At 42.3% G+C, this 24,521-nt stretch overlaps 1 protein-coding gene across 1 annotated transcript in view; it reads left to right on the plus strand.

The window, feature by feature from the left end:
* PTPRB (protein tyrosine phosphatase receptor type B) overlaps positions 1 to 24,521 on the plus strand; it is a 104,958-nt gene that overhangs the window by 2,183 nt on the left and 78,254 nt on the right. The window contains exon 3 of the mRNA XM_077807743.1: positions 21,924 to 22,165. Coding sequence (XP_077663869.1) covers positions 21,924 to 22,165 — 242 coding nt within the window. The remainder of the gene's footprint in view (positions 1 to 21,923; positions 22,166 to 24,521) is intronic.

Raw genomic sequence — 24,521 nt, forward strand, 5'->3', positions numbered from 1 at the left:
GATAGAGTACAACCTCACTGATAACCTGAATGCTTGTTTCCAATGAACAAAGAGCCTACACATTCTATTGCTTACGCAGCAGTATCACTATACCCATATGGGGAATATTCCCTGTAACAAACACAAAATCCTCAGTATAATGAACTGAACCCAAACCTATGGAAATACTGGTTATAAGGTTTTAAGATGTATATGTCTGTGTGCGTACCTCTGTATGTGGCATGTGTTTATATACAACTAAAACATAAAATGTGGGGAGAAAGGGTCTGAATGTTGTTTAATCATCTAAGTTAACAGCTCTTGCTTTGTTGTTTATTTGTTAGAGTTCACAGTAGCACTTTTCAGTATTGTTCTGTGCTTTGATTTAGCAGTGCACTAAACTAAATCATAATGACCTAGCTAGCTAGCTCTTTATTACAGAGACAATAAGCTGCATCCCATGTGATTTATTCCATCCTTTAAAAAAATTGCTTTAAAATAGACACATGAATGTGTCATATGACCATCTGACATTTTTTAGGACGTTTAAAACAAAAAAAGAGTCATATGTGCTCTAGAGATGGGCAGAACCACACACTTTGTATCCAAACACTTGTAAGAAGTCAGATTTGAAATTGAAATCCGAATTCAAATTTTCCCAAAGTTCAGGATGTTCATATTTGGTGTTTGGATTCGGCCTATTATAGAGATAGTTGCACTTCCTGGGTTTGGAGCTTGACCCAGCTCAAATTTTGTTAGATGTTTGGGTAGAGATTCAGTGTGGTTTTCTTTTTTTGCAAGACTGAATCATTCCTTTGCCAAAACCTCACTATTCTTCTCTTGCAATCTCTGCTGTTGGATCTGTTTCACTTTGCATAAATAATTAAATATTAATCAGCCCAGAGAGAAGGGAAAAACTTCCCAGGGCACTCACTTGGGATGTGGGAGTCAGAGGTTCAAGTCCCTGCTCTGCTAACTCTCACATTCCAGGTCAATAACGGGGTCAACAAACATGTGGACAAGGGGGATCCAGTGTACTTAGATTTCCAGAAAGCCTTTGACAAGGTCCCTCACCAAAGGCTTGTATGTAAATTAAGTAGTCATGGAATAAGAGGGAAGATCCTTTCATGGATTGAGAACTGGATAAAAGACAGGGAACAAAGGGTAGGAATAAATGGTAAATTTTCAGAATGGAGAGGGGTAACTAGTGGTGTTCCCCAAGGGTCAGTCCTAGGACCAATCCTATTCAATTTATTCATAAATGATCTGGAGAAAGGGGTAAACAGTGTGGTGGCAAAGTTTGCAGATGATACTAAACTGCTTAAGATAGTTAAGACCAAAGCAGACTGTGAAGAACTTCAAAAAGATCTCACAAAACTAAGAGATTGGGCAACAAAATGGCAAATTAAATTTTATGTGGATAAATATAAATTAATGCACATTGGAAAAAATAACCCCAACTATACATACAATATGATGGGGGCTAATTTAGCTACAACTAATCAGGAGAAAGATCTTGGAGTCATCGTGGATAGTTCTCTGAAGATGTCCACACACTGTGCAGTGGCAGTCAAAAAAAGCAAACGGGATGTTAGGAATCATTAAAAAAGGGATAAAGAATAAGACGGAGAATATCTTATTGCCCTTATATAAATCCATGGTATGCCCACATCTTGAATATTGCGTACAGATGTGGTCCCCTCATCTCAAAAAAGAGATACTGGCATTAGAAAAGGTTCAGAAAAGGCCAACTAAAATGATTAGGGGTTTGGAATGGATCCCATATGAGGAAAGATTAAAGAGGCTAGGACTTTTCAGCTTGGAAAAGAGCAGACTAAGGGGGGATATGATAGAGGTATATAAAATCATTGGTGGTGTGGAGAAAGTGAATAAGGAAAAGTTATTTACTTGTTTCCATAATATAAGAACTAGGGGCCACCAAATGAAATTAATGGGCATCAGGTTTAAAACAAATAAAAGGAAGTTCTTCTTTACACAGCGCACAGTCAACCTGTGGAACTCCTTGCCTGAGGAGGTTGTGAAGGCTAGGACTATAACAGGGTTTAAAAGAGAACTAGATAAATTCATGGAGATTAAGTCCATTAATGGCTATTAGCCAGGATGGGTAAGGAATGGTGTTCCTAGCCTCTGTTTGTCAGAGGGTGGAGATGGATGGCAGGAGAGAGATCACTTGATCATTATCTTTTAGGTTCACTCCCTCTGGGGCACCTGGCATTGGTCACTGTCGGTAGACAGGATACTGGGCTTGATGGACCTTTGGTCTGACCCAGTATGGCCATTCTTATGTTCTTATGTTCTTCTGTGAGTGTTCTAACCGCTGGGCTATTGGCTATTCTGGCATGGGTATCATCTTCTCTCTGGTTTTAGGGAAAAGTTTCAAAGGCCCTTGGTTTCATCCCCATGTGGAATTAAACCAAATTTCAAAACCTCCATTTATTTCCAGAAATGGAGTTTTTTTCCAGCTAGCCTTAGTATGGAGAGTAAATACAGCATATGCAGAAGTGGGGGACAGCAAGAAAAGATCTCAAATGTTTGGATTAAGTTTATATATTTCAGGGTATCTATTCAGTTAAACTGAATCATAGAGCATTTTGAAATTTGTCTGTCACTAATCTACTTGGAACCAGACTGCAATGTTGCTGGGTCTCCTGAGTCTTGCATGACTTACAAATGCAAATATGGGAGACTGAGGGATCACAAAAGCTCACACTCCACAACAGCCCTGTGCATGATTTTCAAGTGGCACTATTATAGAATTGCACCAAAACTTTATGACCTGTAGATTATTCGGTAGTTACAAGATCTGGTAGCTGTTAGGTAAAAAAGGTGAAAGATCATTACTACCACAGAGGAAATAGCCCAAATAATTGTCCACAGATAATTGCAAGGCCAGTACCGTTGTGATCTGTGGACAGCTGGCAAATGAGAAAAGAATGGTAAACTTATCAAATGATTTGTAATTATTCACTCAGCTCTAGTAATCACCATGTAGCCTATATTCTGGTTTAGAAGACAGTAATATTGCATTACCCTCCTCTATAGTATAGATATAAACCTATCCTGCTGTTCTTACTGCAGCAAACATTCCCATGTTTTTCCTAGGAGTAAAAACTTCAGGCCTGAGCCCAATCTAGATAAAACACTTACACCGTAAAGATAAAATAGATTTATCATGTATTGAGTACTTAGTGCAGCGTTTCTCAAATGCGGCCACCAGGCCACCGCTTTTCTTGTGGCCACAGCCTCCTAGGCAGTGATGGGGGGGAGGAGGACGCAAAGCAGCGGCCCCTCCCCAGGGGCCACCACGAGTGGTTGGGCCCTGCCCCACTCTGGAGAGACACAAGCTGAAGAAGCAGGCAGCCAGTGAGTTTCCCACCTTCTCAGAGTCAGTGGGATTCGGCTTCAGCCCTGGGGTGGCAGGCTCCAGCGCCGGGGCTTTGGGCTCTGTCCCCAAGCCCTGTCCCCTGGGCATGGGCTTCAGGCTCCATTCCCTGGCTGCGTGGTGATGGACTCTGGCCCCAAGCTCAGCCCCGCATCACCTCTACCCCCCTGTTGCTTCCCCCAATGCCCCATCACCCTTGGCCCCTGCTGCCTCTGTACCCACCTCCCCATCCAGGGCTTAATTTGTCCCTGGGCTTGCTGGGGCTGAGTGAGTCTGCTGTGAAAAGTGATCTCTGTGTGTTTGTTAGTATCACTTTTCACAGCACACTTAGTAGCTAGCAATTCTTACAAAAAAGAAAAAGAAACAATAAGAAAAAGACAAGAATGTTCAAAGCACCTTATTTGTGTTTCTATTCTGTTTAGATCCCCTAAAGAATAGAGACAACTGTACACTATTTTTATGATGGAGTCTGCAAAAAAAAACCCTACATAGATACATTACAATGATTTGGATGTGTATCTGTGCATATTTATTTTGTTTTTCCTAAAGTTAATTAAGTTTTTTAGGGGAAAAAGTCACAGTGGCCACCAGCAAGAGTTGGTGGCCACACTCTGAGGCCACCAAAAAATTTATTGCAAGAACCCCTGCCTTAGTGTGCTCAGCTCCTCAAAGACACAGAAGAAGAGGAGGGGAAATGTGCATCAAATACAACATCATTATATCCTCTGTCTGTTTAGTCTGCAACTTCAGCTAGACATAACAGAGGAGATAACAAATAAGCAAAATCACTCATTGTCAGCTGCTCTTGGTGCAATCTGTCTAAGGGACCCAGCTTTTCCTGGTCCCCTTCAGTTCAACCACTCCATAAATTCTTAGCTTAAATTGAGTCAATCAGCCCTTAAACTCCAGAGCTTGCCATCTCCTTTTGTCTCCTTGTGGGTTTCTTAGACACAGCCTGAAATGGAGGTAGGTGACCCTCTACTATGCCAGGCTTTTCTACCTCCCTTCCATCTCTGTTCACCCTCATTTATAGATGGGCATGTTTTCCTTATGGGTCACAGCTGTGGGTCCATGTCTCTGTGATGGGAAGTTCTGGCAGCTGCACAGGGGGAGTGATCAGCCTGATTGCCTGTAATTAGGGAACACTCTCCTCTCCCTTCTGCCTTTGCTCAGTATGGGGTTTGCTAAACCCCATTACACTGTACACTTTGACATTCAGCCAGGTAGTGCCAAAATTTCTTGTTTCCATTTTCCCCACTCCCTTCCACTTTATCTGCTCCTTTGCACCATCTGTCCCTCATCCAGACCCTCCCCTCTAAAACAGTACCCTTCTGCACACCTTTGGTGTGCCTGTCCTCTTTTATTATCTCAAACATTGGACTGAGTCTTGGAGGATTACATCATGGGGAGACTAAAGCCAAAAGGGCTTGATCCTGCACCCTTTAAAGTCAATGGTAAACCTCACATTGATTTCAGTGGAGCGGGATCAGGTATAAAGTAGGCAGCTAGCCAGAAGAAGCACTCAGTAATTCCCAAATGGAGGTAAGCCTCATCCCAAGGTTTTTTGTTGGTTTAAAATGTAGGTTAAACTGAAAATAGAAGTGATAGAAAGCGTTTTTCCATGTGCCGGCCACCTTCTTGCTGAGGCTGTTAGAACAATGCTTTTCTGGTCTGTCAAAATTCCAGTGGCTCATATGTTCACCACTGTCTATAAGCTACTTACCATCCACCATCCAAACCAGTTGGAGCTCCTGGTTAGCACAAGTGAGGCGCTAAAAGAGTTCCCCCTCTAACCTGACTGAAGCATACACATTTTTTGGTTTACAAATTAGTATATGTTAGAGCTAGTCAAAAAAATGATGAAACATTGTTACACACACATAAAAATTCAAAAGTTTTCACATAGTATTTTTGTCAAAATTTCAAAGAATTTCAACCAGCTTCAGTGTATGCGTTTAACGAAGCAATATGATGCATCATGCGCTGAACATGAAACAAACGGTGTCTGACAATTGGTTTGAATTGGAAAAGTATTTTTAAGATATTTAGAAAAATATAAAAAGAAAAGGAATACTTGTGGCACCTTAGAGACTAACAAATTTATTTGAGCAAAAGCTTTCGTGCGCTACAGCTCACTTCATCAGACGCATTCAGTGGAAAATACAGTGGGGAGATTTATATACATAGAGAACATGAAACAATGGGTGTTACCATACATGCTGTAACCAGACTGATCACTTAAGGTGAGCTATCAGCAAGAGAGCGAGGGGGGACGGAGGGGAGGACCTTTTGTAGTGATAATCAAGGTGGGCCATTTCCAGCAGTTGACAAGAACGTCTGAGGAACATTGAGGGTGGAGGGGGAATAAACATGGGGAAATAGTTTTATTTTGTGTAATGACCCATCCGCTCCCAGTTTCTATTCAAGCCTAAGTTAATTGTATCCAGTTTGCAAATTAATTCCAATTCAGCAGTCTCTCGTTGGAGTCTGTTTTTGAAGTCTTTTTGTTGAAGTATTGCCACTTTTAGGTCTGTAATCGAGTGACCAGAGAGATTGAAGTGTTCTCCAACTGGTTTTTGAATGTTATAATTCTTGACGTCGGATTTGTGTCCATTTATTCTTTTACGTAGAGACTGTCCAGTTTGACCAATATATATCAATATATATCACATTGGCACATATCACATTGGTAGATGTGCAGGTGAACGAGCCTCTGATAGTGTGGCTGATGTGATTAGGCCCTATGATGTTGTCCCCTGAATAGATATGTGGACACAGTTGGCAACAGACTTTGTTGCAAGGATAGGTTCCTGGGTTAGTGGTTCTGTTGTGTGGTTTGTGGTCACTGGTGAGTATTTGCTTCAGGTTGGGGGGCCGTCTGTAAGCAAGGACTGGCCTGTCTCCCAAGATTTGTGAGAGTGATGGGTCTTCCTTCAGGATTGGTTGTAGATCCTTGATGATGCGTTGGAGAGGTTTTAGTTGGGGGCTGAAGGTGATGGCTAGTGGCGTTCTGTTATTTTCTTTTTTGGGCCTGTCCTGTAGTAGGTGACTTCTGGGTACTCTTCTGGCTCTGTCAATCTGTTTCTTCACTTCAGCAGGTGGGAATTGTAGTTGTAAGAATGCTTGATAGAGATCTTGTAGGTGTTTGTCTCTGTCTGAGGGGTTGGAGCAAATGCGGTTGTATTGTAGAGCTTGGCTGTAGACAATGGATCATGTGGTGTGGTCTGGGTGAGAGCTGGAGGTGTGTAGGTATGCATAGCGGTCAGTAGGTTTCCGGTATAGGGTGGTGTTTATGTGACCATCGCTTATTAGCACCGTAGTGTCCAGGAAGTGGATCTCTTGTGTGGACTGATCCAGGCTGAGGTTGATGGTGGGATGGAAATTGTTGAAATCATGGTGGAATTCCTCAAGGTCTTCTTTTCCATGGGTCCAGATGATGAAGATGTCATCAATGTAGCGCAAGTAGAGTAGGGGCATTAGGGGACAAGAGCTGAGGAAGCGTTGTTCTAAGTCAGCCATAAAAAAGTTGGCATACTGTGAGGCCATGCGGGTACCCATAGCAGTGTCTCAAAGATAGCTGGGAGTGCTGGTAGCATAGGGCCTGAGGAGGGAGTCTACATAGCCAGACAATCCTGCTGTCAGGGTGCCAATGCCTGAGATGATGGGGCGTCCAGGATATCCAGGTTTATGGATCTTGGGTAGCAGATAGAATACGCCAGGTCTGGGTTCCAGGGGTGTGTCTGTGCGGACTTGTTCCTGTGCTTTTTCAGGGAGTTTCTTGAGCAAATGGTGTAGTTTCTTTTGGTAACCCTCAGTGGGATCAGAGGGTAATGGCTTGTAGAAAGTGGTGTTGGAGAGCTGCCTAGCAGCCTCTTGTTCATATTCTGACTTATTCATGATGACGACAGCACCTTCTTTGTCAGCCTTTTTGATTATGATGTCAGAGTTATTTCTGAGGCCGTGGATGGCATTGTGTTCTGCATGGCAGAGGTTATGGGACATGAGGTTGTGAGGTTTCTATATATAGAGAAAAATATATACTCTTTAGTATAAAGTTATCAGTTTTTTACATAAAAGCTTAAAAAAATACACTGCACATTTTCATTCTAAAAACTATGATTTCCAACTAGAGAACACTGCATTATTCCACTTGCTTTTTGTTTAACTTGAGTTCCTAAAATAAAATAAATCAACCACCATCCTCCAAAAGAGCATTTAAGGGCAGAGTTTTTTCAGGACAATTACTACATATCTTGACAGGTTTCAGAATAGCAGCTGTGTTAGTCTGTATCCGCAAAAATAAATTTGTTAGTCTCTAAGGTGCCACAAGTACTCCTTTTCTTTTTACATATCTTGGATGGCTAAAGTAGCGGCTTTCATCTTAGTGCATTTTTAACACTACCCAAGATACACTATAATCACCTAAAAATAGTCTGCTTCTCCGGTCTCATTGTTTAAGTAAATAGTACTTACATTATATATGTGCACTTTTAAAGAAACTCTTGCCCATCTTTATGATGATCCTAAAACCTCTAGGTCTCTCCTGAACTCCCACCAACAAATACTATGCATATAAGGACTTCAGGAATAGGCCCACAATTTCGTTGTCTTTTTTGTTTAAATCCTGTATGTATTTCTCCCACAGGAATAAATAAAACTTCAGCTATAGACCCAATTATAAAGACCCAATTGGTTATAATTCCATGCTATAGTAATAGGAACCCAAGGATAAATGTGATATTTCAGTTTTGTAAAAAAAAATGGTAACATCTTCACTGAAGTTTAAGCCCTTTATTTTGATGTGTTTTTCTAACTCACAACGAGCTACAATCCCTTGAAACACAAAAAAAGAGGCGACTGAGCACAGAACTGTGCTTGCTCACAGGGGGAAAATTTTGGAAGGTCTGAGCAGCCAAGAAAGTATAGAGAAGATACAGAAGAGATGAATGTGGCTGCGGTGCTGCACATGTTGAAAAGTAGTCATTGTTTTTAAGGTTCATAGACATGGACAAGAGAGACTGTCCTAACAATTTTTCAATCTTTAAATCTAATCTAACAAATTCATTGTACTTGAGTCTCATCTAACAAGTGCATTGTACTTGAGCATATACTGTACTGACAAACTCATGTCTGAGTCCATATTGACAAACAGAAGCGCATCTGTTATTTCATGGAGGAGACCTTTAAAGGCATAGTTGGGAGTTAAATCTCCAATTCCCATTGACTTTCAGTGGGAGCTGGGCTTAGATATCCCTTTGTGTCTTTGAAATATCTCCCCCTTAATGACAAGTTTCAGAGTAGCAGCCGTGTTAGTCTGTATCTGCAAAAAGAAAAGGAGGACTTGTGACACTTTAGAGACTAACAAATTTTTTTGAGCATAAGCTTTCGTGAGCTACAGCTCACTTCATCGGATGCATTCAGTGGAAAATACAGTGGGGAGATTTATATACACAGAGAACATAAAACAATGGGTGTTACCATACACACTGTAATGAGAGTGATCAGGTAAGGTTTGTCAACTGCTGGAAATGGCCCACCTTGATTATCACTACAAAAGGTTTTTTCCCCCCCACTCTCCTGCTGGTAGTAGCTCATCTTACCTGATCACTCTCATTACAGTGTGTATGGTATCACCCATTGTTTCATGTTCTCTGTGTATATAAATCTCACATTGTATTTTCCACTGAATGCATCCGATGAAGTGAGCTGTAGCTCACGAAAGCTTATGCTCAAATAAATTTTTTAGTCTCTAAGGTGCCACAAGTCCTCCTTCTCCCCCTTAATGTCTTTCAATTCTACATTACATACAAGTTCTAACTAGAAAATCTATATACAAACTGTCTCTCCTGATCAAATGCAGTTACCTGTGGAACCAGCCGTAGATATCCAAACTAAGCCCATTCTAATAGTTTTAGACACTGTCTAAATGTTAATTTAGAGCTAATAGCAGAAAAGAAGCAAAGGATATTACTTTGTATTTCTATTTTCCTATACACTGTGTTCATGGAATGAAAAGATACCAGAAGAGGATTTCATAAAATACCTCTTCTTCCTGAAAAGTTGGCAGAATGAGGATTCTGACGGATAAGTCACAGAAACAGGATTGAACTGAGTACTCAGATTGAAAAGATAAGTATAAAAGTGACCTAAACAGGGTGATTACCCAGGGACTGGGTGCACTCATTTAATGCAATCACCTTTGGTCTCAGAACCAGAATTCAAACTAATAATGAGCAAACAGCAGAAGGCCCTGAAACTGGAAAGTTTTGGATAAACCCCCTTCCCAGGCTTGGGCTGCTCTCCAGACTTTTTGATTTGTGCCCTTCTCTGTATGGAAGTACTTTCTATACACACATATGGAGCCCCCCTCAACGACGTTCCTCCTCATTCCCACCTGTTCAACAGCCAGGCTTTTACCCTCAATCACTTTCACCCAAGTCAAGGCCTACTGGCTTGTCTCTCTTCTATCTATTGTTGTCTTCTTCTTCTCACAGCTTCCCTTTTTATTCCTTTTTTCCCTTCTCCCAAACCATTCTCCCTTCATGTACATCAAAATAGTTTTTCTGGAAAACAAATCAATAGATATTCCATAATCAAGTTGTGTTTTTCTAATTCAATACAATGAATTTAATGCCACTGCCATATCCAAAGCCTTGTAAGGTGAAATCACCTCTTAACCCATAGAACAGGCAGTGAGCATGCAAGTTGCCCTCCTCAAACTATCTGGCCAATATGTCACAACCATGTTTCTTAGAATGAAGATTTAGTTAGTTTGTTAGTTGATCTCCCTGCTGAGACGGCAAACAAATTGCCATCCACAATTGCTGACAAATATACTCATAATTTTTTGATGTGGCTATTTGCCCAGTAGGCACTTAAATGAGACCACCAATTCATTGCACATAAGCCTCTGAACAGCTTCTGTGTGGTACAGCGTTTTTGTTACTATAGACTGGTCTGAATTGTAATTAATCTCTTAGTAGTGAAAAACTCACATAGCCTACTGCCATCATCATAGAAGGTTTAATTTCTAATAAATGATGAGTTAAAATGTAAATTCTCAATTGTAAATCTAGCAATAAACAATGTCATCTATATTGGTTGGCCTAGTAATCTAGCACTGACATGGCTCTTGAATGCAACTGGAACTTTATCCTTCTCTGCACAGCTGTTAAGTGGTGGGAGCACCATGGAGGCTGCACTGTCAGCCCTAGCAGAAAGGATCACTTTGTGTTGTTCCACTAAAAACCCTCTGACCAGGGGATATTAAGGCCCAAATTCATCCCTGCACTAGTGTTGAGCCCATCACAGGGAGGCAAGACAGAGACAAAGTGCCCCCCTTAACCTGGTGCTGATGGGGACCAGTGTGTCCCCTGACACACAATGACTTCTATATCATCTGTGACTGTCAGGGAATAGCAATGGAAAGTCCTTGGACATAAACACATCCAACAGCATCCAAAGGAAAGAGCCCCAGGAGGTTCAGGAACAGGAAAGGGAGGACCGCAGGGACACTTAGAGCCTGAAGAACTTCCTGGTGGAATAACGATACAGAGAAATTTCTGAAAGATTTTAACAGCACCAGTACTGAGACTATAGCTTCAGTCTGTCAGTCTTTGAATTCTAAGCTCTCCTATGTGGAGTTTACAATTATATTATCAATAAGTAATTATTAGCAAAGAGTGAATCTGAAAAGGTTTTGTTTGGAGCAGTATCCAAAAGTGTGGATACTTCTCTAAAGTATCTGATTTTTTAAAAAGACACAATAATAGAGGCTCAACTTAAATGTATACCCCAAATTAAAAAATACAGTAAGAGAACCAAAAAAGTGCCACTGTGGCTAAACAACAAAGTAAGAGGACCAGAGAGAGGCAAAAAGGCATCCTTTAAAAAGTAGAAGTTAAATCCTAGTGAGGAAAATAGAAAGGAGCATAAACTCTGGCAAGTGAAGTGTAAAAATATAATTAGGAAGGCCAAAAAAGAATTTGAAGAACACCTAGCCAAAGACTCAAAAAGTAATAGCAAAAAAAAATTTAAGTACATCAGAAGCAGGAAGCTTGCTAAACGACCACTGGGGCCGCTGGACGATTGAGATGCTAAAGGAGCACTCAAGGACGATAAGGCCATTGCGGACAAACTAAATTAATTCTTTGCGTCGGTCTTTACAGTTGAGGATGTGAGGGAGATTCCCAAACCAGAGCCATTCTTTTTAGGTGACAAATCTGAGGAACCGTCCCAAATTGAGGTGTTATTAAAGGAGGTTTTGGAACAAATTGATAAATTAAACAGTAATAAGTTGCCAGGACCAGATGGTATCCGCATTCTGAACGAAGTCAAATGTGAAATTCTAGAACTACTAACTATGATTTGTAACCTATCATTTAAATCAGCCTCTGTATCAGATGACTGGAGGATAGCTAATGTGACACCAGTTTTAAAAAGGTCCCCAGAGGTGATCCCGGCAATTACAGGCCAGTAAGCCTGACTCCAATACCAGGCAAACTGGTTGAAACTATAGTCAAGAACAGAATTGTCAGACACATAGATGAACATAATTTGTTGGGGAAGAGTCAACATGGTTTTTGTAAAGGGAAATCATGCCTCACCAATCTACTAGACTTCTTTGGGGGAGTCAACAAGCATGTGGACACGGGGGATATAGTGTACTTAGATTTTCAGAAAGCCTTTGACAAGGTCCCTAACCAAAGGCTCTTAAGCAAAGTAAGCTGTCATGAGATAAGAGGGAAGGTCCTCTCATGGATTGGTAACTACTTAAAAGATAGGAAACAAAGGGTAGGAATAAATGGTCAGTTTTCAGAATGGAGAGAGGTAAATAGTGGTGTCCCCCAGGGGTCTGTACTTGGACCAGTCCTATTCAATATATTTATAAATAAGACTATGATTTAATCACGGGTATTTTTAGTAAAAGTCATGGACAGGTCACGGGCAAGAAACAAAAAATCACGCCCGTGACCTGTCCATGACTTATATACCATAAATACCCCTGATTGAATCTTGGAGGGGAAGTCTGAGGGGGCCATGGCAGCAGCTGAGGGGATGGAACCCGGGAGGGCCTGTGGCACCAGCTGCTGATGGGGGGAGGGGAAGCCCTGGGGGACCGCTACTGCTCCGGCTGCCGCCAGGGGAAAGGGAAAGCCCAGGAGGCCCCACTTCTGCTCCGGCTGCTTCTGGGAGATGGGGGAAGCCCCAAGGGGCAGGTACTGCTTCAGCCGCCCCAGGACCACTGCCGGGAGCCACCGAGCTGCAGCTGCTCCCACTGTCCCCGGGTCCACCACTCAGGGAGTCCCCTAGGTCAGCCTCATAGGCCGCTGCTCGGGTGGTCCCCGAGGCCAGCTGCCCAGGGTCACCAGAGCAGCAGCTGGTGTGACTTGCCCCAGGCTGCTCCAACAGTGGCCAGTGTAGCTGTCCCCAGCGCCACATGAGCAGCTGGTCCCGGGGCAGCGCTGGGGTCAGCCACACTGACTACTGCAGAAGTCACGGAGGTCACAGGAAATCACGGAATCTGTGACTTCCTGTGACCTCCGCGACAGACACAGAGCCCTCTTCATAAATGATCTGGAAAAAGGGGTAAACAGTGAGGTGGCAAAATTTGCAGCTGATACAAAACTACTCAAGTAGTTAAGTCCCAGGCAGACTGCGATGAGCTACAGAGGGATCTCACAAAACTGGGTGACTGGGCAACAAAATGGCAGATGAAATTCAATGTTGATAAATGCAAAGTAATGCACATTGGAAAACATAATCTCAACTATACATATAAAATGATGGGGACTAATTTAGCTGTTACCACTCATGAAAGAGATCTTGGAATCACTGTGGATAGTTCTCTGAAAACATCCACTCAATGTGCAGTGGCAGTCAAAAAAATCTAACAGAATGTTGGGAATCATTAAGAAAGGGATAGATAATAGGACAGAAAATATCATATTGACTGTATATAATCATAGAATCATAGAATATCAGGGTTGGAAGGGACCTCAGGAGGTCATCTAGTCCAACCCCCTGCTCAAAAGCAGGACCCATACCCAATTAAATCATCCCAGCCAGGGCTTTGTCAAGCCTGACCTTAAAAACTTCTAAGGAAGGAGATTCCACCACCTCCCTAGGCAACGCATTCCAGTGTTTCACCACCCTCCTAGTGAAAAAGTTTTTCCTAATATCCAACCTAAACCTCCCCAACTGCAACTTGAGACCATTACTCCTTGTCCTCTCCTCTTCCACCACTGAGAATAGTCTAGAACCATCCTCCCTGGAACTACCTCTCAGGTAGTTGAAAGCAGCTATCAAATCCCCCCTCATTCTTCTCTTCTGCAGACTAAACAATCCCAGTTCCTTCAGCCTCTCCTCATAACTCATGTGTTTCAGACCCCTAATCATTTTTGTTGCCCTTCGCTGGACTCTCTCCAATTTATCCACATCCTTCTTGTAGTGTGGGGCCAAAACTGGACACAGTACTCCAGATGAGGCCTCACCAATGTCAAATAGAGGGGGACGATCACGTCCCTCGATCTGCTCGCTATGCCCCTACTTATACATCCCAAAATGCCATTGGCCTTCTTGGCAACAAGGGCACACTGCTGGCTCATATCCAGCTTCTCATCCACTGTCACCCCTAGGTCCTTTTCCGCAGAACTGCTGCCAAGCCATTCGGTCCCTAGTCTTTAGCTCTGCATTGGGTTCTTCCGTCCTAAGTGCAGGACCCTGCACTTATCCTTATTGAACCTCATCAGATTTCTTTTGGCCCAATTCTCCAATTTGTCTAGGTCCCTCTGTATCCTATCCCTGCCCTCCAGCGTATCTACCACTCCTCCCAGTTTAGTATCATCCGCAAATTTGCTGAGAGTGGAATCCACACCATCCTCCAGATCATTTATGAAGATATTGAACAAAACCGGCCCCAGGACCGACCCCTGGGGCACTCCACTTGACACCGGCTGCCAACTAGACATGGAGCCATTGATCACTACCCGTTGAGCCCGACAATCTAGCCAACTTTCTACCCACCTTATAGTGCATTTATCCAGCCCATACTTCCTTAACTTGCTGACAAGAATACTGTGGGAGACCGTGTCAAAAGCTTTGCTGAAGTCAAGATACAATACATCCACTGCTTTCCCTTCATCCACAGAACCAGTAATCTCATCATAGAAGGCGATTAGATTAGTCAGGCATGACCTTCCCTTGGTGAATCCATGCTGACTGTTCCTGATCACTTTCCTCTCATGTAAGTGCTTCAGGATTGATTCTTTGGGGACTTGCTCCATGATTTTTCCGGGGACTGAAGTGAGGCTTACTGGCCTGTAGTTCCCAGGATCCTCCTTCTTCCGTTTTTTAAAGATTGGCACTACATTAGCCTTTTTCCAGTCATCCGGGACTTCCCCCGTTCGCCACGAGTTTTCAAAGATAATGGCCAATGGCTCTGCAATCACAGCCGCCAGTTCCTTTAGCACTCTCGGATGCAACTCATCCGGCCCCATGGACTTGTGCACGTCCAGTTTTTCTAAATAGTCCCTAACCACCTCTTTCTCCACAGAGGGCTGGCCATCTATTCCCCATGTTGTGATGCCCAGCACAGCAGTCTGGGAGCTGACCTTGTTTGTGAAGACGGAGGCAAAAAAAGCATAAGTCCATGGTACGCCCACATTTTGAACACTATGTGCAGATGTAGTCACCCCATCTCAGAAAAGATATACTAGAATTGGAAAAGTTTCAGAAAAGGGCAACAAAAATGATTAGGGGTTTGGAACAGCTTCTGTATGAGGAGAGATTAATAAGATTGGGACTTTTCAATTTGGAAAAGAGACAGCTGAGGGGGGATATAACAGAGGCCTATGAAATCATGACTGGTGTGGAGAAAGTAAATAAGGAAGTGTTATTTACTCCTTCTCATAACGCAAGAATTAAGGATCACCCAATGAAATTAATAGGCAGCAGGTTTAAAACAAACAAAAGAAAGTATTTCTTCACACAGTGCACAGTCAATTTGTGGAACCCTTTGACAGAGGATGTTGTGAAGGCCAAGACTATAACAGGGCTAAAATAAGAACTAGACAAATTCATGGAGGATAGGTCCATTAATGGCTATTTGCCAGGATGGGCAGGGATGTTGTTATTAGACCCTCTGTTTGCCAGAAGCTAGGAATGGGTGACAGGGGATGGATCACTTGGTGATTACCTGTTCTTTTCATTCCCTCTGGGGCATCTGGAACTGGCCACTGCTGGAAGACAGGATACTAGGCTAGATGGACCTTTGGTCTGACCCAGTATAGCCATTCTCATGTTCTTAATCTCTTGGGTCTGTGGAAATAGGCTGGAAGCAGGTGTCACATTAGATATCTGGAATGTCCTGCTTCCATTGGCATTGGAATCACCACAAGAACTTGGGGATACTACAGAATTTCCAAAACCAGTAAGTGTAAGGAAACATGTGGGTTTAGGGTGAAGTTTGGGGGCATTCTTGTTTTTATCTGAACCAGTTCAGCTTCCCCCTATGTATCCATAAGATACAAAAATTTGTTCAAGGATAAACCCTGTAATGCAAAGTTACAGATGAGGAAGACATTTTTCTAAGGTAAAATCCATTGTTTTAACTTTTAAGGAACTACACAGAGAAGGCTTTAAAAACATACCATTGGTCAGTTTCTGCTACTCTTCTGTATTCTTACCTGCAACAAAAGACGGAGCCTGATTTTTAAAAATGGCATCCATTTTTGCAGGCTACCGACAGTTCAAGTAGTTAGAAATCTAAATCCAACATTCATTTTTCCTGCAAAACATACAGACCCTTTCAAAACATTGCCCTTCTATTTTCAATAATTGCTTAGAACTGATTTTATATCATAGCTTCCCTTAACTTCCATAACAGGGGTCTGATTCATGCACGTTTCAGTTATAATCCAACATCACTTATTTGAAACTGTTTTTGCTTACCCCTGATAGCCAATCTTACAAGATCTGAGAAGTTCCAAAAAGCTGTGCCAGACCAGCTTGTCTGGGTATTTAGGAGTCATGATAGGATACTAGTATTTGGCAACTAAATCAGCAATATATTTTTGCATTGCACACTACCATCATATTCCGAAAACTGATGGATTTCACATTCTTGTAAATGGCCTTATTTTGCTTAGGTGGCAAAAGAGGAATGTGTATATGCAGTTTGCAAGATAGATGTAATCTGTGCATTTTCATAACGTTCTCATGCTTTGTTACTGATGGTTGTAGTATGTTTACATGCAGTATGTCATTCAGCCACCAGAGGTCATCTTTAAAAAATTACTCCCTGTTGGCCTGATTGTTCCCATTGAAGTCAGTGAGAGTTTTTCCATTGATTTCAATGGGAACAGTTAGAACAAGGGTTCTCAAACTGGGGGTCGTGAGGTTATTACATGGGGAGTCACGAGCTGTCAGCCTCCACTCCAAACCCCACTTTTCCTCCAGCATTTATAATGGTGTTAAATATATTTTAAAAGTGTTTTTAATTTATAAGGGAGGTCGCATTCAGAGGCTTACTCTGTGAAAGGGAAGGAGGACTTGTGGCACCTTAGAGACTAACGAATTTATATGAGCATAAGCTTCCGTGAGCTACAGCTAACTTCATCAGATGCATGCTGTGTAAAATACAGTGAGCCCGTTGCCAACTGTGTCCACATATCTATTCAGGGGACACCATCATAGGGCCTAATCACATCAACCACACTATCAGAGGCTCGTTCACCTGCACATCCACCAATGTGATATATGCCATCATGTGCCAGCAATGCCCCTCTGCCATGTACATTGGCCAAACTGGACAGTCTCTACGTAAAAGAATAAATGGACACAAATCAGATGTCAAGAATTATAACATTCAAAAACCAGTCGGAGAACACTTCAATTTCTTTGGTCACTCGATTACAGACCTAAAAGTGACAATTCTTCAACAAAAAAACTTCAAAAACAGACTCCAACAAGAGACTGCTGAATTGGAATTAATTTGCAAACTGGATACAATTAACTTAGGCTTGAATAGAGACTGGGAGTGGGTGGGTCATTACACAAAGTAAAACTATTTCCCCATGTTTATTCCCCCCACACACACACACACACACTGTTCCTCAGACGTTCTTGTCAACTGCTGGAAATGGCCCACCTTGATTATCACTACAAAAGGTCCCCCTCCTCCCCTCACTTTCCTGCTGGTAATAGCTCACCTTACCTGATCACTGTCCTTACAATGTGTATGGTAAAATCCATTGTTTCACATTCTCTGTGTATATAAATCTCCTCACTGTATTTTCCACTGAATGCATCTGATGAAGTGAGCTGTAGCTCACAAAAGCTTATGCTCAAATAAATTGGTTAGTCTCTAAGGTGCCACAAGTCCTCCTTTTCTTTTTGGGGATACAGACTAACACAGCTGCTACTCTGAAATCTGTGAAAGGGGTCACCAATACAAAAGTTTGAGAACCAGTGAATTAGAACAATGCTGAACACCTTTGAAAAGCCTACCCTAGAGCTCTCTGTGTGCTGTATAGATTTCTAAGCAGGTGGATGCTTCCTGGTCAAAAAGAGATACAACGCTGGAACTCAAGCTGTGTGGACATCTGTTTGTGTCTACGATGGGTAGTTTTCTTTAACAAATACCTTCTGTTTAAGATGGACCAGGAATCCTTGTATCAGGACAGTGGTGCTGCTCCCTTGGAAAAATAATATTAGGTCTGATTCTGTTTTTACTGAAGTCAGTGCAAAGCTACCATCAATTTCAGTGTGCGGCGGAGTAGGTCTATATTGAGCAGTACTCCTGAAAATAGAATAAGAGACTGATTTATATAGTGAAAGGTAACTGACTGGCTCCTGTGGTCAATCTTATGTTGACTAGAAGGGTCCTTTGGCTAGAAACCCACAGTAGTACTGACCTTGACCTCCAGCATGACTATCATATGTGTGATTCTGTGTTCAATTTAACTTCTCGCAGAGGTGAGGGAGTGTTTCTGCGAAACACCTGCTCTACAGTCCTTTCTGTCTATCAAGTTCTGTCTCCTCTGCATGGTCGCAGCTACTAGTCCCCTGCCTGCTGAATGCTGTTATGTGTGGCTCTAGTGTCAGGACCTGCCCTTTTATGGAGTTGAAGCTTACCTAAAACCCAGCTGGCAATGCAATGCAAACTATTTCCTGCTGCAATCATTGCTATTTAGCTATACATGACTTGGCTGAGGCCAAGATTTTCAAAAATGGGTGCTTTAAGTTAGGCTTCTAAATCCATATTTAAGCACCAAATCGAGTGGCCTGATTTTCAAAAGTGCTGCTGAGCACCTGGTAGCTCCCATTGTCTTTAAGCAACCTTTTTGCCAGCTAGTCTAGTCTTTGGAGTAACTCAGAGAAGTTTCAGAGAAATGCTACATTTCTATGGCCCCAAGGGGCCCTCCTTGCAACTGAGGACAGTGAGAGCACAGTGATGCTCTAGCCACACCCTCTCTCTCCCCTCTGGTAAAAGCTGTGTAGTGTAGACTGAGCGCTACATGGGCTCCACACATGCACCAGGGGATTCTCCAGATATCCTATTAAAACAGCATCCTGGCTGTTTTGCACCACTGGAGCAGACTTTAGGTTAAATGCTGCTCTCCCAGTTCCATCAGCGATTTCAGTGGAGTTAATCCAGCCTTATACCAGTGTAAGAGAGAGCAGAATTAGACCAGCAGTATTGGCCTTAGCACCTAGATTTTGTAAAATAGTTGATCAACATTTTTGTGATTTAATAGAGACGTAGAAATTTTTGTTCATAGAAGAGCAAAATTAGATAAAAAAGGGGAAATACATACAGTAGTATGGTTATATATTCATCTGAAAAATACCTCTGAAAGGGCTCAGATGATATATGCTGGGCTAACATACTGTGTTGTTCGGATGAGGAAACATGTTCATTAAAGTGTAACTTACAGAAACATATGTCTTATATATTTTGGTTATATTCCTGGATGTAAATAAGAGCATGCAAAGTTTTAGTTTATCAGTAGCATTAAATAGGCAAGTTAACATATGAGAAAAGTTATATGCATTTTAGGAGGAAAGTTCACCAACTGATCCTTTTGGTAGAGGAGTAAACATAGGTTGGCATGCTAAGACATCATAATTACATGCTAAATAATCATACTGGAAGTTTTCTGCTACATCTAACCCGGTTATTAAATGTTTTTAGAAGGCCTGTGAGCTAAAATTGTTCTAAGTGGCAACCAACCCAGTGGTGCAGCACCAAAACAAAGTTCTGTCATGTGCAAGACCCTGGTTCAAAGACAGGAAAAGTATCATAGGCTTTAGGCTAGTAAAGGCTAGACATGGTGATTCAGTTCTCTGGGAGAAGACGGTGAGCAGTTCCAAGTGCCCAGCCTAAATGTGGTGCTCCTAGATGGAGAGTCCACCACAGATTGAACCCTGCCCTACTGGCCACAGAGAAAGGATATTAAATACATATCAGTGGGGAGGAAGAGACATGAAAATGTGGAGGAAAAATGTGCAGTAAAATCTTTCCTGCATGCTAATTGTAACTTTGGCATTCTCTAAAGGATACGTGACTAAAAACACAAACCAGTGGTACAAATTTGCAAATGATTCAGCTAACTCATATAATTGTTATCAGAACCTTGAAAAGACAGCAACCAAGGGTCGTTTGCTCTCTGGACAGAACTGGTATAATAGTACACATGGAAATGTTTTAAACGATCATCGAATCTCTGAAATGTGGAGCTGGAAAGGACCTTGAGAGGACATTGAGCCCAGCCCCCTGTACTGAAGCAGAATCAAGTAAACCTAGACCATCCCTGACAAGTGTTTGTCCAACCTGTTCTTAAAAACCTCCAATGATAGGAATTCCACTACATCCCTTTGAAGCCTATTCCAGAACTTAACTAACCTTATAGTTAGAAAAGTTTTCCAAGTATCAAACCTAAATCCCCCTTGATACAGAACAATTGATCACCATCCTCTTTGTAACAGCCCTTAACATATTTGAAGACTGTTATCAAGTCCCCCCTCAGTCTTTTTTGCTGAAGACTAAACATGCCCAGTTTTTTTAACATTTCCTCAGAGGCGAGGTTTTCTAAACTTTTTTTAATTTTTGTTGCTCTGCTCTGGCATGTCTCCAATTTGTCCACATCTTTCCTAAAGTGTGCTGCCCAGAACTGGACACAGTACTCCAGCCAGAGCCGTCCCGTCCATAGGATGGGGCAACCACCCAGGGCCCCACGCTTTGGGGGCAGGGGAGGCGTGCTTCAGGGGGACATGGCATCCAGGGCAGCCTGGGGAAATAGCGGGGGGCCTTGTGCCGGCAGCAGCAAGCACCCTGGCCCCAGCCTCGCTCAGGGGAGGGGGCGGAAGCCAGAAAGAGGAGGGGTGGGAGCTTGAAGGAAGGAGTGGAATGGGGGCAGGATGGAGCAGGGGCAGGAAGAGGTGAGGCGGGGGCTTGGGGTGGAGTGAGGGCAGATGAGGGGGTAGTCCCGGGCCCCGCACCCTCTTAGGGACAGCCCTGACTCCAGCTGAGGCCTCACTAGAGAGGGAAAATTACTTCCATGTCTTAGAAATAACACTCCTATTAATATAGAATATCAGGGTTGGAAGGGACCTCAGGAAGTCATCTAGTCCAACCCCCTGCTCAAAGCAGGACCAATCCCCAATTTTTGCCCCAGATCCCTAAAGGGCCCCCTCAAGGAGAGAACTTACAACCCTGGGTTTAGCAGGCAAATGCTCAAGCCACTGAGAGCTTCCCCCAGGCCAATCTCACCTTTTTTTTGCAGCTTTCTTCACATTGTTGGCTCATGTTCCATTTTTCATCCACCATCAGATTCTTTTCAACAGTGCTACCACTTAGTCAGTTATTCCCCAGTTTGTAGCTGTTCATTTGATTTTTCCTTAGTAGGTGAAGTACTTTGCACTTGTCTTTATTGAATTTCATCTTGTCTAAATCAAAACAGTTCTCCAATTTGTCAAGGTTGTTTTGAATTCTTTGATCTACTATTTTCAAGCAAGAATTAAAAGTAAAATGCAAGCATCACACTTGTGATACAGAGGGCCATATTTAGGCTGCATTTACACTAAAGCAACTTTATTAGCTTGAATTATGTCCCTCTGCATTTACATCACTGTAAATTAGATTAGACTCTAGCCTGGAATGTGATGCAAATAATTAGTTTCCCCTAAGAAATTGGAATCTTTTGATATCCAATACATTCAAATAAGTGCAAAATTTTGTAAGCCATATCATGCCATCAAAATTAAAGCACTATTTCCCTCCTCAGAATCAATGGGGAATTCTGCTTAAAATTTATGGTTTAAATGATCCAGTAATTTTATTTTACTATGGTTTTCACAAATATTCTAATCATGTAAGCGAAAGGTCTATAAAACATCTGTTTCCAAGGCTATAGAACTGACAGGTACACTTAAACTAAACTACTTACAGTATAACAGGTTCCAGGGTCTTTACTGTTGAAAGAATGGATGATGAGCAAATATGAAGCTAATTTCAGTTATTGTCCTTTATTCATCTTAGATCTGCACTGGATTTTCTGCATCTTGGAGAACAGTAGAAGTACCTCCTCTCCCTTTAATGCTATTACATCTAGTCCTGGGAATTTCCATAGGAGTAGCACAGAGATCTTCATCAGAAACATTACAGAAAACTACAATAAAAACACTAATGAAAAACTCTATCTGACCCTGAAGTTGTCTGCAGTAACAGAGAAATCCTGGATTCCAGCAACTCCCTATCAATACTTCAGTACCCCAGAAGAGGTAAGGCAGACAAGTTAATTGGAATATATTGGGCCTGGTTTTCAGTCATTCCGTATCTGTGTCAAATGCATTGACAAGAAGCTTGAAAATGCCAGGGGACATATTCAGAGTAAGTGCAGTCCAGCTGAGCGGGCAGAGGACAGGGTGCTATTTCTGATTCTCCAGTTGGCATGCTGTGTGAGCTGTGGTTCCATCTCTATTGAAAAGAAAAGTGCTATTCCAACCTTATGAGCCTGATTTTCAGCTGTTTTGCAGGTGCAAGTAATCCTATGTGCAATTTAGGTAGTTGAGTTAAATACATGGTTTTCAGGTATACGCGGGTGATGTCTGAATGACTTAAATAATTGTGAGCTAGATTCAGCCTGGCTCTTATATCGGGGATATGCAGTGTGGAGATGGTGTAAAGCACTTTTTCACTGCCACCTTGCATAAGTGTTAGGCAAAACTACAAGCCCTGTACTCAGGGAACCACAGAAGTTGCTCTTTCCTTGCTTCACTTAGGGCCCACTCACCCACAGGGGGAGAGCAGAGATGGGAAGGAGGCAGACTTTTTATGCATAGGCCAGAAAAACCAGCAAAGAGTACTAAGTTTCACCCTGTAAAAGGATGTAGCAGTGCACATGCGGACTCTATAGGATGCCTTCCACCCTTCCCTCTGTGTGCATCTCTGCAAGGTACAGTCAAGCACTGTAAGAGAAAAACACAGTGTGTGGATGCAAAAACACAGATCATCTGTAAAAATCTGACTATGTGCAGGCAGTAAGGTTTAAAGAATGTGATATGTAATTTGTTATATCACTGCTACAGATATACTGATGTTTCAAATCTTCAATTCCATGTTGCTTCTATTGCCATGGGATATTTTCTGTGCTAAAAGGTAATAAAAGTGTTTAGTCATTACTTTAGGTGACAGCATTACTTTGGATGAGACTGGGAAATGTGCTTTGTATCTGCCCAGTTTTGTATGCATTCCAGTAGAACTTACTACCATGCAGCTGTTCGGAGTGCTCTATAACAGTTTTCTGTTTATTCAATGGTCTTCACTGTAAAGGTGAAATTCACCCTGATTCAGTGGGCCTGCCCAAGGATGTCAGCACCACCTAGGCTTTGCTGGGGGTGGGGGCGTGGGGGGGAATATCCTCGAAGCGAGGCCTCTACATCCCTGGTTTGCCACAAAGAGCATCTCTGCACCCATTCTGCATAAGCTGGTGTGGAGGGCAGCGCGGGAGGTAGGCGGGGGAGCAATGTGACCCAGGACTATGCAGATCCAGAATCCAAACACACACAAAACGTGCAGAGAGGCTGTAGCTGCTATCCCAGCATATAGGCTGGAGCAACTGCAGCAAGAGGTAAAGTTGCTGCACTGCAACCCCGCAGTCTGGTGCTGAGCGGAGGGAGGATTTTGCACCCAGGTGTGATTTGATTTTTCAGGTTTCATGCAAGTGAATTAGATGTTACCCTATATGATCTGCGTTCAAAGTACATCGAGCTAGCTGTCTCACACACACCATTAAGGTACATGCACCCCAACTAGAACGCTAAAGGCCTACTGGTAACTTCACCCTGAATGGAAATATTACACAAAATCTTTTGTTGTTAATAGCAAACTTACACTCTGCCTCCCCACACTGCCACGAAGTACCCCCATCAAAGTTTTAGAAAAATCAGGCTACATTATGATCTAGTGAACTAGGAATTCCTAAATTCTAGTCCTGGTTTTGTCAATGATTCACATCAGTGGACTTCAGCAAATCACATAGGTCAAATTTTTCAAGCCTAGAGGCCTAAAGTGAAGCACTTAAATCCATATTAAGCATTTACATAAAAGTGATCTAATTTTTGGAGGTATTGAGCACCTGCAGCTCCCAGTTACGTCAAGCCACTTTAATTTAGGTGCTTCGCTTTAGACATACAAGTTTAACATTTTTGGCCTTAAACTGCTGGTCTTTCAGTTTCCCTGTCTGTAAAATGGGGTTAAAACATTTATTTGTCCACTTGCCATGGGTGTTTAAAGGATTGTATAATGTTTGTACAATGCTTTGAAAATAGAAAAAGCTATATAAGTACGTAATATCATTGTTAGGAACACAATGATGTCTGTGAACAGTACCAACACAGGCCAGTCTCCATAGCTTACAGAATAAAAGCCTTGACGTTGTTTGCCTGTGAACAAACCCATTTTGGGGGGACAATGGCGGCACTTGAATCAAACAAAATGTTTAGTTTAGAGCAGCTTTGGGTTGCAAGTAAATCTGCAGCTTGTACTTTCAAAGCTGTGACAAAAGCTATGCAAAGCCCATTTCCTTCTGATTAAAAAAAGAGAGAGAGCACAGTTGGTGTTTAAAAAAAAAGAAAA

Source organism: Eretmochelys imbricata, chromosome 1 (assembly GCF_965152235.1).
Source record: "Eretmochelys imbricata isolate rEreImb1 chromosome 1, rEreImb1.hap1, whole genome shotgun sequence".
NCBI classification, from domain to species: Eukaryota; Metazoa; Chordata; order Testudines; family Cheloniidae; genus Eretmochelys; species Eretmochelys imbricata.